Source organism: Diabrotica virgifera, chromosome 5 (assembly GCF_917563875.1).
Source record: "Diabrotica virgifera virgifera chromosome 5, PGI_DIABVI_V3a".
Classification (NCBI taxonomy): Eukaryota; Metazoa; Arthropoda; class Insecta; order Coleoptera; family Chrysomelidae; genus Diabrotica; species Diabrotica virgifera.
In genome coordinates this window covers 59,146,471-59,161,902 of record NC_065447.1, presented here as the reverse complement: position 1 = coordinate 59,161,902, position 15,432 = coordinate 59,146,471, and the positions used below count along the sequence as shown (strand labels likewise).

Below are 15,432 nucleotides of genomic sequence, written 5' to 3'. Positions count from 1 at the left end.
CAACTTATAATACGGGAAAAACAAAGAAGTACGTCACAATTTTCTGTATTGTTTGTTTCAGTGGCTCGTACCTACCTCTTTTATTGTTAGATTATTTCCCGTTATTTCTTTGGCCGTGCTCTATTTTACTTCTGCTTCATCCTTCTACATTATAGTCAATCTGCTTTCCACGTCGAACCATTCTGCATTTCGTTGTTTGTCTTGTCCTTCTATTACGTGTTCCGCCGGTTTTATGTTAAAACCACTACCTCTATGTTAAACTACCACTAGTTCCTCCTCTATTAAATTATCGTATATTATTTCCTGTACTGCGCCTCTTAGGTTAGCACTTTGAATCCATTTCTTAGGGTTATATCACACATAGCTTTGGATATTGCTTATTCGCAGGAAAAATTACAAAAAATTGACCAGAGTTGTGATTAGTCGTCGAGAGCCTTCATCTCTTTTGTTTAGATAACTTTTAGATCTCTGTAGACTATATTGACTATAACAAAAATGGATTCAAAATTATGCCGACCTGTAATAAATGAAGACGCAGCTAAAATAAATGTGAAATCGATGGCACCTATTTTTCACTTCTTTCGTGATGAGTTGCACCATGGCTTTATATTGGTGAAATTTTTGCCGCATTATTTATATCTAGAAAGTAAGCAAATAAGTTAGCCGCTGATTAAATGCTAGGAAATCTGTTGTAGAAGGAGTTGAAGTTAGACAATCAGAATGAAAATATTCTTCGAAATTACTATCCATGCTCCTAATTCTAACGTTGCTGATAGAGGAAGAACTGACATGAAGTGTTAAGGTTGGAAAATTAGATCTGGATTAGGTAACATGAGTTGTATTATTGTACAGTGTAACAGTATCACATTACAGTATGAAATATAACTAATGTTTTTGTTGCAGGTTTATTAATTGCCAAAAAAGCTATATTTAGGCGGCTGAATACATGTGAACCTGATGGGTTCTTCGTAACCAGTGACCATGATAAGGTAAACAACTTTTGCAGTATTGATATTTTTTCAGCTATTTAAAATACGATGTTTAAAATTATATAAAGACTTTCCCTAGTTGTTTCAATTGTTCATTCAAATATTGGTAGAATAATTGTACCCCTTTTTCGTCAATATGGTATTATTATAAGCTGTGTGAAAGTCAAATTTCCCCCAACCAGTTCGAGTTCATATATTATGTTGGTATGCGAGAGGCATTGTTCTCAATACAAGTCTTATTCCAGAGATGCAGATACGTCAATTGCGACGTATACGCATGTCTGGTTGACTACGAGAAAGCGTTTGATCGAGTACAGCACACCAATATGATGCAAATACTAAAGAAGCACGAATTAACAACCAAGATCTGAAAATAATTAGAAATCTTTACTGGAATCAAATTGCAAATCTCAGAGTTGAAGGTGAACACACCGAATATGTGAAAATCATTCGTGGAGGAACGCAAAGGTGTATTTTGTCTCCTCTAATCTTTAACTCTGAAAGAATATTTATCGAAGCTTCGCATGAAACTGAAAAAGGTAATTTACTAAACGGGTACCGCACCACCTAGAGAAAGATGTAGATGACACCTGACACCATAGTATTTGCGAACAACCTAGAACACTTACAAGTCCTTCTGAACAAAATCACGTACTGTAGTCAACAATATGGACTCAATATAAATGTAAAAAAGGCAGAGCTTATGATCGTTAGTAAGAAAAAGATAACAGAATGTCAACTCTATGTCAACCAAACCTCTATAGAAAGAGTGACGCACTAGAATTAACTGGTCTCCATAATAAGTGAAGAATGGACCAATAACCAAGAGATAAGAGCGAGCATCAGAACACCTAGATCCACCTTCAACCGGATGGGGACGTTCTTCAAGAGCCACAACCTCTCTCTTGGAATAAAAGTAAGAATGCTGCGATGCTACGTCTTCTGTGTCCTTTTTTATGATGCTATTGAATCGTGGACGTTGAATGAAGATATGTACAAAAATTTGGAAGCTTTTGAGATGTGGATATATCGGAGAATACTTGAAATCCCGTGGACTGACCTGGTCACAAATAAGGAGGTCCTCAGAAGAATGAAGAAAAACCGAGAGAAAAACCATCATCAAATCTGGACAGTTATGCGAAATGAATCCAGACAGTATGAACTCCTACAAGCTATCCCACAAGGAAAAGTGTTTGGAAAGCGTGGTCCAGCAAGAAGATGAACATCCTGGTGAAAGAACTTCAGAACCTGGCTGCAGATAAGATAAATATTGGCATGAATATCGCCAACATTGTTTAACTAATGTTCCAGTTTCGTTGTTTCACCGTCTAAGTTTTTAGTTGAAATAAAAGAAAATATATTAGTGACGATAAACTTAAGAGGAAACAGTAGCGATCAACAGGTAGCGAAAACGCGTTACAAGATTGCGGCTGTAATTTTGAATATTTTTTCGAGATATTTGGCACACGTATTCGTAATATAATAAAGAATGGCGGTACAGAGCCCAATTTGAAAAACTAAAATTTTTTATTTCATTAGTGGTTCCAAAATGACACAAAATCTAGGCATCGGATAAAAAAGTTTATTTGAAGAAAGTGTATTTTTTTGTTCTTCTTAATGGCGATAGAGGCTCGTTTTTTTAATATTGTATTTAATTACAAAGTAATTTCCACATATTAATATATTTTTCAAATTTTTCTGTACCGCCATTGTTTATTATATTAGGAATACGTGTGCCAAATATCTCGAAAAAATATTCAAAATTACAGCCGCAATCTTGGAACGCGTTTTTGCTACCTGTTGATCGCTACTGTTTCCTCTTAATTAATTATTGTAGATACCGAAGACGACGACAATTGCAACCTGGTAAGATAATTGCAGGAAGGTATTTTAGTTCGAAAATGGAGGCATAAGACACCCACCTTATATCTGAGAATTCTAATCTGACTTCAAAAACAAAATAACAATGCGAAAACAGAAGAGGTAAAAAATTAGTGAAACCGTTAGCTATTTTAGAATATAATAAGTATGTGGGTGTTGTTGATCGTAAAGATCAGGTACTTGCTTATTATTCATGAGAAAGGAAGCATGTGAGATGGTAAAAAAATTGTTGTACATATATTTCAAGTAGGTAATATAGGTCTGGATCCCGCGTATGAAAAGAAAGTTGATTAATAGCAAGCTGGAAATTTGTTAATAGCTTAAGGGTGTCTAGTCGGATAAACTTTGATATATGGGAACACTGTAACAGGGGCAGTTTTAATTGTGGAACAGGTTAAAAATTTGGAACGGTCAGAACACGAAAATGGCACATTTATTTTGTCCGACAGAACAGACATAAACTCTCCGAACAGAGATTAAACTCTCATGCAAAAATCAGACTTCTATTTATCACCTGTCATAATTCCTGTCATTTGACATATTCTACATGTTCCACTCATTAAAACGCCAAGTTGGTGATAAATAGCAGTCTGGTTTTTGCATCAGAATTTAATCTCTGTTCGGAGAGTTTAAGTCTGTTCTGTCGGACAAAATACATGTGCCGTTTTCGTGGTCTGACTGTACCAAATTTTTAACCTGTTCCACAGTTAAAACTTCCCCTGTTCCAGTGTTCCCATATATCAATGTTTGTCCGACTAGACACCCTTAAGCTAATAACAAATTTTCAGCTTGCTATTAATCAACTTTTTTTTCATACGCGGGATCCAGACCTAATAGTTTATATCGTCAAGTAATGGTTTATAAATAAATATTATTTATTTGTTACATTCTTGGGAGAGACAATGTCATTTAACGACTTTCGTTTACAAAATAATAAAACAACTTCTATACCAACCAAAACAGTAGGTGACCGCCAACACATTCCAATTTAGATAGGTACCCCGGGTACCCGTAAAAAATACAAAAAGAGAAACTAAAACAACAGGATGTATGATGGTCCGTGCAAGAAAAAATATTAGCCGACATACTAAAGTGTAGTAAATTTTGAATTGTAGGTACCTACTCTCTGCCACAAAATAGGAAACTTTAGGAAATAGGAAACATATTGTTTTCTATTCTCTGTCTCTGCATTGGAGAGTGGTTTGTTTTATATTTTTGTTTGTCTTTCAGAATGTGTACTATAACCATTACTATCTCAGTGCTTACGATTCGGATCCGCGTTTTTTGACAATCACACTTTCAGTTCTTTAAATATGTCTAAAGCAATAGTAATTATTATAGGGCATTCCAACATGCTGTCAAAATTAAATCAATATGGCGGCTGGGAGGCAAACATAAATGTTATTCTGTTAGTTCTTAATGTGTGTTAGATCATTTTGGTTACGTTTCTTTGTAATTTTGTTTTGTACAAGGATTAATGTAACATTTTCACTGGAAGAATTAATTTAAACAGATAATATGCCTCATTTCTGTTGTGTATTGAAATGTGGAATGCCAAGTAATCGTGATAAAGTTCAATTTTATCGGTTACCATTAGTGCTGCATTTTAAGCATAAAACTGAACTAAATAAGTTATCATCTGAGAGACAAAAACAATGGTTAGTTGCTATAAAATGTCCTATTAAAATGCTAAATAACTTAATATGTCCATGTTACTTACGTTTGGAAAACTGTCTCCGCCGTAGGTTAACTCAGACCACTTGAGGGAAAGTGGACCTATATTATTTATTTTGCCAATCTTTTGCTTGTACCTACTAGCAACATCTGTACTGTCTACCAACAACTTTCGAAAATATTCACTCATGTTTATTTATTCACTGCTTAAAACTAAATAAAGTCGTTCAAGTACTTCTACAACTAAAAACTACACAAAATCAACAACAAAATGTTCGGAAAATACAACTAAAAAACTATTAAAGGTAAAAAACTTAAACACAATGTGGTACAAATATAAACAAATACAATGTTTGACAGTTTGAGTCCCAGCGGTGTGATCAACGTCAACGTCCTGGAATGCCCTATTTTAAAAACCATGTTTTTAAATATAAATAAAGACGTGCCTTCTCTGGTACTATGTATTTATGGGGTAGAATCTAAGAGACCAACTGAATCATTTAAACGACTGGAGGCTTTTGAGATATGGTGATGCAGAAGAATGTTGAGAATCCCCTGGATAGATCGTGTATCAAACAATGAATTCATGAGAAGACTCAGCAAGAAATGTGAGATATGCCAGAATTCAACTGGAGAAGCGCTAGTTAGAATATCTGCGTAACGTAATGAGCAATTATCAGTATTTTAGTCTACTGCAGGTTGTGTGTGTGTGTTTAGATTTATGACCTTGGTTTGAACCAATTGGCCAGCTCAAATTTTTTTTTTATTTTCATAGACACAATTTCCTAATTTTAACTGATATACATTATATTTTAATAATCACAAACATATATTACATACATTACATTAAAAATACATACTAATAAAACACTATTTCTAAATACTTATACTAAACCACTAATTGATATTAATTTTTTTTTTCTTCTTTTTTTTTTCTTTCGCGCTAAGACCTAAACCCGATTTATCCTCGCGGAGGTTTAGGCCTTCTTTGTGATTTTTTGTTTTTTTTTTATTTTGTTTTTTTTTATTGTTTTTTTAATATTTATTTATTTTTTTTATTATTTTTTTTTTTATTTTTTTTGTTTTGTTTTATATATATATATTTTTTTTAATTTTTTTTATATATATATTTTTTTTAAATATCAATTTTCATATTTTTTAAGTGGTTATAAACAATTTTATACAAATTTATATTTCGTGTACATAAAATGGAATTTAAATTGGTGGGGAGAGTAACTCCTACTGTTTGTAGATTCTTATATAACTGTTGATTCAGCATCTGGAAGTTTGCGCAATCGAAAATCACATGCTCTAAAGTACCCAAGGAACTTATTTTTGTGAACTGGATATAAACCATGTTTGTTCCTTGCTCTATTTAAGGTTTTAATGAAGTGCCGATTTGTAATGTCGTTAAACCACGGTTTTCTATAAATTTTTGGTTGGATATCATGAAATCGTACACCTTTAAGAGAGATATCATATTCCAGTTGCCATTGCTCCATTTGTTTTTTCTTAAACCATTGTCGTAGATCAGTGACTGGCATTAATGGTTCTTCTATCGTTTCCCCTGTTGTAGTAGCATCCTTGGCAAGTCTATCCACTATTTCATTTCCGTTAATTCCATAATGAGCCTTAATCCAAACCAAAGAAATTTGTTTACCTGTATTCGTAAGTAACTGGATTGTTTCTAAAATTTTTATAATTACTACTGATGAAGTGCTTGATAATTTAGTTTGTACTATTGTGTCTACCGAACTTTTGCTATCTGTTAATATAACAAACTTATTCTTGTGATGGATATTAATATACCTCAAAGCTTGAAGAATTGCGATGAGCTCAGCAGTATAACTAGACATTTGATTTGAAAGTTTAAATTTTTTGGATAGATTTTCATTTGAATGGTAAAAGGCGCATCCAGTTGAATCAGCGAATTTGGATCCATCTGTATAAATACAATCGGACTCCGGCCATCTTTTCAGAATTGTTTTCTCAACAAACGTATTTATGTTAAATTGATTAACATGTGGTTCAATATTAAGATAATAATAAGGAATTTGTAGTTCTAATAGGTTATAATCACAATTATAAAAGGGAAGGATGTCATTTCTGTAAACCTCGCTATTAAATTGGATTAATAGTTGATAACTGCTTATTACTTTGGGATGAATTTTACGTCGCCAGAAGGGACTATCTATTTTTGAATTGAGGTTTTGTATTTTCTCAGATCTTTTCTGTGCTAGGAGTTTTGACATAAAAACATCACACAAAAATTGCCGTCTAAGATGCAAAGGAGGCTCTGCTGCTTCAATTTCTAAAATATGTGTTGGTGTGCTTTGTATACATCCAAGACAAAGTCGTAAACACTTATTTTTTATTTTTTCCAATATCTCCAATTGAGTTAAATTTGCATTTCCATATAAAATACAACCATAGTCAATCACTGAACGTATTAGTGCTCTATAGAAGATTAGTGATATATTTGGATCGGCTCCCCACTTTGTGTGGCTAAAAGCTCTTAGTACATTTATTGCGTTTTCACATGTACTGCAGGTTATATACAAAGAAAAGTACAAGGCAGAAAAGGCCCGGTAAAAACTTATTGGCCCTGTATTTTCATTGTCTATCACTGGACTATTTAGAGCAGCATCAAATAAAGTGAAAATAGCCGTGTTAGTCGCCAACATCCTCAGCGGATTGGCATCTTAAGAAGAAGGTTAATAATACCTTATCATTATCAAGAGCTCTCTTGATATTTACACTATCTGGAACCATCCAGATTTGTATGTCCATACAAAAAAATCTAAATAGTGGTAGTTTCTCACTAACATTGCATAACTGGTGGTGCACCATTTGCACAATAGCGTATGTTATCCAATATAGCAACTATACTGAAGTTCACATTCAGATGGCAGCGTTACAGAGATACGCTTGTGCTTTGTATTCGCGATGTGCAATTACTTGGAAGGGAATTGAGAAACGATCGTGCGCGAATAGCGGAGAAATATTGCAACTTTCTTAAGTAATTCATATTGTCAATTGAATTTGTCAAATTGACGTACATTTCATATCTACTGTCATTGAAGAAGAAAAATTATATGTTGCTCCACAATATTGATATGATATGCAATTATTATATAAAGGTAAATTTAATTAATTTATTTTGCTTGCAGTATTGCATTTTAATAACTAATTTTATTTACTACATACATTTGTTTACGTTTTAATAACATAACCTGAATCTTAGTTTTTCTTCTTATTATTTTTTTGGACTATGGCCTTGACAATTATCCTGTAACCAGGACTAATATAATTGGCCAATATAATTAAAAAGTGCGAATAAAGTTGCAGAGCGTAGAAATAGGTGTCGCTTTGCCGAACTTGTACGGTCCCAATATGCCAAAAATGACTACAATGTTGTCAAAGTTTTTAATCGTACGTTATGGGTCGTTATGGAAAAATACTACAATTTTGTGAACTTTTTTTTGAGTTTGGCCCTGCTTATTTTAAAAAAGTAGCAAAATTTACAATGGCAGTAGAATTGCCAACACTGTTATCCTATATCCGTACACAGCCATCTGAATGTGACTTCCACTTTAGTAGCATCTTTCTTTATTTTTTTTAAATAAAAAAATTATTATTTCTTTTTTACAGAGCTTTGATATGCAAGAAGATGGAAACTGTGCAGCTGTAGTAGAATCAATTCGAGCAGGTCTCGTCGTTCATCTAAAAGAAACTGTTTCAGTAACCAACATCATTCAGCGCCAAGAAAAAATTAATAAGTAAGTGCAAATATTATTTTTACATATTACACAGCACGACAAAATTTCATTAATATCGGAACCAGAGATCAAAATATATCTTTCAAAAGGTTTTCGTGCGCTGAATCCGAAACTGAGCTCCAAATTACCAACTTTGGTTTCATGGGTATCCGAACCTTACGGTGCAAAAATACCGGTTTTTGACATAAATATAAATATAATAAAAAACTCTAACAAGAAGTAAAACCACTTCTATGTAAATTGGTATATTTATTAAAACTTAAAAATCCCAATGGATTGAATAAAATATGTCCAATTCAGAACGTTTTCAGACCTATCGGTCCATCATCAGTGAATGTGCATACTTGCTAAATAGCCCCAGAACCAAACAATATATATACCAAACATATAACCAAACAGTATAAATATAATACCTAAACTAATATAACTCATTAGTTTTGGACCAGATAACAGGGAAACTACAGGGTAACATTCCATGGTGTTTAATGAATGCTGATGATGTTGTGTTAGTAGGAAATAGTGAAAGAGGCTTAGAACAAAAACTTTAACAGTGGAGACAAGCTCTGGAGGAAAAAGGTTTAAAACTTAGTTGGACAAAGACAGAGTATTTGCAATTTTCATTTAAAGATGGAGTTACTACAAATAAAATGATATTTTTGGATGGTGAATTGATTGTAAAAAGCAATAGTTTTTAGTACCTGGGATCGGTATTACAGAGTAATGGAGAAATAGATGGAGATGCATGCAGTAGAATTAGGGCTGGGTGGATGAAGTGGAAGGAAGCGAGTGTTGTGCTGTGTGACAGGAAAATTCCAATGAAGTTGAAGGGAAAATTCTATAAAACAGCCATAAGACCGGCTATGATGTACGAAACTGAATGTTGGGCAGTGAAATAGAAAGAGGAACAACGAATGCATGTGGCGGAAATGAAAATGCTTAGGTGGATGAGTGGAGTGACAAAAAAGGATAAAATTAAAAATGAGTATATTAGGGGAAGTCTAGATGTGGCACCAATTGATGCCAAAATGAGAGAGCATAGGTTGAGATGGTTTGGTCATGTTCAACGTCGACACGCTAATCACCCAATATGAAGAATTGCTGAAGTGCAGATTCCTGGAAGGAGTAGGAGAGGAAGACCAAAGAAGACGTGGGGGGAGACAATTAGGCAGGGCATGTTGGTAAAGGGGATTAATATTGATATGACCCAAGATAGAATTGTATGGAGAAATGCAATTAGGGAAGCCGACCCCGCGTAGGGATAAGGTAAAGAGAATGATGAAGATAAATATAATACCTAAACTGCGCACTGCAATCTAAAACTGTTCCCCCAATGCGACAGAGAAAAATGACTGTAAACAGAGCATCTCTTTCTAATCGACTAATCGACCTGAGTTTATCGATCACGTGATTTTTCCACTGCTGCCGATTAGATAAACCCCATCGGTTAGAAAGAGATGAATACTCTGTTTACAGTAATTTTTCTTTGTCGCGCTGGGGGAATATGTAGTTGCAGTGCGCAGCCTAGGTATTACAAATAATGTCTATTCAAAAACGCTACTTTTGCAATTTTAGGTTAGGATGTCTCAGAAACCAGAGTGAATTTGGCAATTTGGAGCTCAGATTCGTAGTCAGCGCACCAAAATCCTTCGAAAAAGTATAACAATGCATACATTTTGTAAAAATCGGTGATAGACATTAGGTCAAAACAATTTGAAATTATATTAATATGACGAAAGTTATATCTAATTTGCATTATTCCTGGTAAGTGGATGACATACTTAAAATATTAACCGATATTATCAGTACCGGTGCCAGTTCGAGTAAAGAAGTAGGGTCAATAGGTTAGGTCAACACCCGAATCAAATACATAAATTAAGAAAAGTTGATATACATAGTTGAAATGTTATTTTAATATATTATGTATAAATAAATATAATATATTGCATATAAATTATCATGTGAAGTGATTTTTTTTTGTGCTGCAATTCTTAGCCCCCCTTCCCCCAGTGTTATATGGATTTGTTTGCCGAGTGCGATGTTTTAAAGTGTCATAAAAATGCTTGATCGGATTTAAATCCGATATAAGCTATATGGTGGCCAATATAACTTATAATATTGGCCACAAATTTTTATAATAGCACGAATCCGTCAAATTCAATATGGTTGGAAAATGTCAAGACATGATCTAAACTGTTTTTAATTTACCTACATGTCAGCTGCCATTCACCCAATCACCTCCAAAAGTTCGGTATGTCATTTTCAAGAAATACCACTCCATACCACTATGACGCCACCACAAAAATTAACGCTCTCTATGAGATTACAACCAGGAAAAATTTTACCTGGAAGAAGTTGAGAAAAACAAGGACAATTCGACTTAAAAAAAAACAAACATGGTTCAACTCTAAATTTTATTTTCTTTAATATTTTCTTATTTAAAATTCTCTTATCTTAATTTCCTCGGCATCCTGTATGATTTATAAATTTTGAAAATCTCAGGAGGTGTAACCAAAGAAAGTTTTCCACCTGTTGTCAATCTGGTGGTATGGGAACGATATTTATTGTCGTTTTCTGTGCTACTTCGATTGATAACTTACTTTGTTTTTCGGTAGATGGCTCTAGTTCAGCGATACTCAACCTTTTTCTTTCCTGGGCCACATAGTAGCTATTGCCACAGCTTGCGGGCGGCAATCAAGATGAAGTAGTATACAGGGTGTTTCATTAGGAAACGGAAATACTTGAATGGTGAATAGAGGTAAAAGGTAATAAATTCTAGACATACTAAATTTATTGCTCCACCTAGTTTATAACCGAGTTACAAGGCGATTTATCGATTTTGCCCATTTCTTTCTGGACCCATAACTTTAGAACCACCTTGTATATTTTTTTGATATTTGGTACACATATGTCACATTTAGAACCCAAACCACCCAACTACTAATCACAAGAAAAATCCAGGTCCGGATTAAATAAATCCATTGGTGACCTTGAAACAATATCCTGTATATTGAAATTTTCAAAATCCGTTTGCACATTTGAAAAGAGCTTTAATGGAGCTTCCATTTTTTGCGCAGACAATTTAATGAGTTTAATTTTGAAATTATGTCGAAATTTTAATAACTCGAACTTTCAAATATAATTTCAAAATTAATGTCATTAAATTATCTGCGCAAAAAATTGAAGCGAGCAATTAAACTTAGTTTTTGTGCTCTTTCCAAATGTGCAGACGAATTTTGAAAATTTTAATATAAAGGGTGTTGTTTCATGGTCACAATTATTATTATTATTTTTTTAATCCGGACCTGAATTTTTCTTGTGATTAATAAATGGGTCGTTGCAATGCATGTTGCAATATGTAGTAAATAAGTATTTGATTATTTTTAAAATGAGTATTTGTTCATTAACTTAATGCCCTGATGCCTTAATAATGCCCTGATTTTTAATCAGAGTTCTTACAAATTTTAATATAATTTAAAATTAGTCATTAAATTGTCTGCCTCACGCCCAAACATGCCTCAAACACATCGGCACACTATCAAATAATTTGAAAAACACGTGAAATTTGACAGATAATTTGATCACAGGGCTCTTTAATTAGCCTTCGGGCCGCATAAAAAACGCTAGAGGGCCGCATGCGGCCCGCAGGCCGCAGGTTGAGTATCACTGCTCTAGTTCATCCGTGACATTTCTTTCTTTGCAATACGGAAAGGCCCAAAGTGTGATGCCTGGGGAAATCGGAGAGAAGAGGATATGGAACTACTGATAAGGGGAAAAAGACCTCCGAAACCGGTATAGACTCTTCCTGCACTCTCCGATTTAACCAGAGCATTATGCAGCTGCTGCATTTTCGTGTTGCAAAGAAATTGAAAATGTTTATACATTTTTTTTTCTTTTTTTTTTTGTTTATCTCATATTACATTTTCAGTACAAAAAAAAGGCATAAAGGATAAAATCTTGATCGAACTTCGTATTGAAATCCGGCGTCTTATGATGAACATGTGTTGATTGTTTACTTTTTCCTTAATTATATGTACTCTGTTTTTAAACCAGAAGAAGTAATTCAAATTTACCGCGCCATAATGCTTGTTTATTTTAAACCAGAAGAAGTAATTCAAATTTACCGCGCCATAATGCTTGTTTATAATTGGTCCAACCTCAGGCAAATTTAGTCCACTGTTATGAAATTTTGATACTGTTGACATTTCATAGGTTAATCAAGTTATATCGACGATTTGTTGTGTTTTATTTTTTACGTTTTAGTCTGCTATTATATAAAATAAAAAAATATAAAAAAAAATTTTTTTAGGAAACGCTTTTCTTTAGTTACGAGTGACTAAAATTAAAAATGTTATAAAAAAATCAACTAAAAAGCAAGAAATAAAAAAAATTCAAACACATTCGTTAAAGAAAAGCGTGGGGCGAAAACCGTTTATTCGATGAAGATGCGCCCCATGCTTTTCTTTAACGAATGTGTTTGAATTTTTTTTTATTTCTTGCTTTTTAGTTGATTTTTTTATAATATTTTTAATTTTAGTCACTCGTAACTAAAGAAAAGCGTTTCCTAAAAAATTTTTTTTTATATTTTTTTTATTTTTTACTTTTTAGTCTAACAGTTTTCAAACATTAAAATATATCATGTTTATTAAAATATATGTATAAAATATAACATGATTAACAAACATGAAAATTAGTCGGAATCGGCAAAAAAATTTAATCTCTATTGTTTATTTATGAAGCATAATGTAAACAATTAACGTAAAAAGTGAAATTATGTATAGTTCATATAACTAGCTACAATCTCTAAAACTTTCAAGTTTCTTCATTGTAAAAAACTAGGGAATTTAAACATTTTTCATTAAAATCGTGTTTTTTTATTTAAACAATTAATAAACATAAAAAATTTTTATTGACTATTCGTGTATTGTTCCTGCGAATGCATATGTCTGCAAATTTTCATTCATTTTCATTGAAGAAAAGGCAGTCAAATTAACGTCTAAGTATTTGACACAAACGATTGAACTAAAGAAAAGTGCTTAATAATAAATTACATACATACTTCTTTTTTGTCAAATAATTTAATTAACAAATTATTTTTGGACACCCTGTACAAATAATTATATACATTTTTATATTACTGAATAAAGAATTGAATGACCGTTCAAATGGACTATCGCGTGTCCCCTATTCTCATTTTAAAAAATCATCGATTACGTCATCGCGACCAGATGGATGACGTCACTAGTATGACATATATGCCAAAATATCGTAATTTAAAGTCGCCTTTTTACGAAATAACGAATTTATTCCTTTCATTTGCATCGTACTGTATAAACAAATATATGAGTGTTCAAAATTTAAAACTTTATTGTTTATTTATGACGCATAACGTAAAGAATTAACGTAAAAAGTGAAATTATGTATAGGTTATATCATTACCTACAATCCGTAAAAGCTTCAAGTTTCTGCATTGTAAAAAACAAGTGAATTTAGGCATTTTTCCATTAAAATCGTTTTTTTTTTATTTAAACAATTAATAAACATAAACAAAAATTTTTTGTTGTCTATTCGTGTATTGTTCCCGCGAATGCATGTCTGCAAATTTTCATTCATTTGCATGGAAGAAAAGGTAGTCAAATTAACATCCAAAATTTGACGCAATCTATTGAACTAAATAAAAGCGTTTAAAAAAAGAAGAATGTGTGGACCTTATTAAATTTATGTTAAAATACATTTTACTGCTGTCAGAAACCAGACAAAAATGTTTATATCACAAATAATCATTGCTTTTCGCGTAAATTAAATGTTAAAATTTCCAAGAGGTAGGTGGCTGGCGGAAGCTGGCTTGAATATTTAATTTAATCGAAAAGCAATGTTTATTTCTGAAATACACATTTTTTTCTGTTTACGGGCAACTGTAAAATGTATTCTGAGTTAAATAAATTACATACATTCTTCTTTTTTGTCAAATAATTTAATTAAAAAATTGTTTTTGGACACCCTGTACAAATAGTTATATAAATTTTTATATTACTGAATAAAGAATTGAATGATCTTTCAAATGAGCTATCGCATGTCCCCTATCCTCATTTAAAAAAATCATCGATTACGTCATCGCGCCCAGAAGGATGACGTCACTAGTATGACATATATGCCAAAATATCGTAATTTAAAAATAAAATCCACCTCTTTCGGGATTTTTCCTTAACCCTGGATTGCTACACTTATTTTCTAAACTCAATCTGCTACATCGAGGTACAGTGGTACCCCAAATAAAATCGACCTAAAATATTTATATATGTATGTTTTAAGAACTTATGACAAAAACAATCTTAAGATAACATGCTAAGAATATATTTTGTATACAAAAATATTTTATTATATTATTATTCACAAGTTTATTTTCATATTTTCTACACCTACTACTGCAAATTGGTGTAACTTATAAACAAGGTTGGGGTACAAGTGTACCCCAGGTAGCATTCCAGGGTTCAAGTCGCCTTTTTACGAAATAACGAATTTATTCCTTTCACTTGCATCGTACTGTATAAACAAATATATGAGTGTTCAAAATTTAAAACTTTATTGTTTATTTATGACGCATAACGTAAACAATTAACGTAAAAAGTGAAATTATGTATAGGTTATATCATTAGCTACCATCCGTAAAAGTTTCAAGTTTCTACATTGTAAAAAACAAGAGAATTTAGGCCTTTTTCCATTAAAATCGTTTTTTTTTTATTTAAACAATTAATAAACATAAACAAAAATTTTTTGTTGTCTATTCGTGTATTGTCCCCGCGAATGCATATGTCTGCAAATTTTCATTCATTTGCATGGAAGAAAAGGTAGTCAAATTAACATCCAAAGATTTGACGCAATCTATTTAACTAAATAAAAGCGTTTAAAAAAACAGTTGTTTTTAGAACTTTATAGCGAAGTATTAGTATAATATAATATTTATGGATTACCGTCGAAGTCAGACATTATCAGCCAAAAAATATGATGTATTTGGTGATTTTTCTAGTGACTTTCTCGGGTGTGAATCTTCTTTTTAGTTTACTTCTTCTGGTTTAAAAACAAAACATATCACTATGAAACAATTTATAAAA

General features: G+C 32.4%; 1 protein-coding gene across 3 annotated transcripts in view; it reads left to right on the top strand.

The window, feature by feature from the left end:
* The window catches only part of LOC114331029 (uncharacterized), a 443,107-nt gene that overhangs the window by 345,235 nt on the left and 82,440 nt on the right, over window positions 1-15,432 (top strand). For all 3 annotated transcript variants that reach the window (XM_028280506.2, XM_028280498.2, XM_028280491.2), the window contains exons 5-6: window positions 904-989; window positions 8,196-8,323. In XM_028280506.2, coding sequence (XP_028136307.1) covers window positions 904-989; window positions 8,196-8,323 — 214 coding nt within the window. The remainder of the gene's footprint in view (window positions 1-903; window positions 990-8,195; window positions 8,324-15,432) is intronic.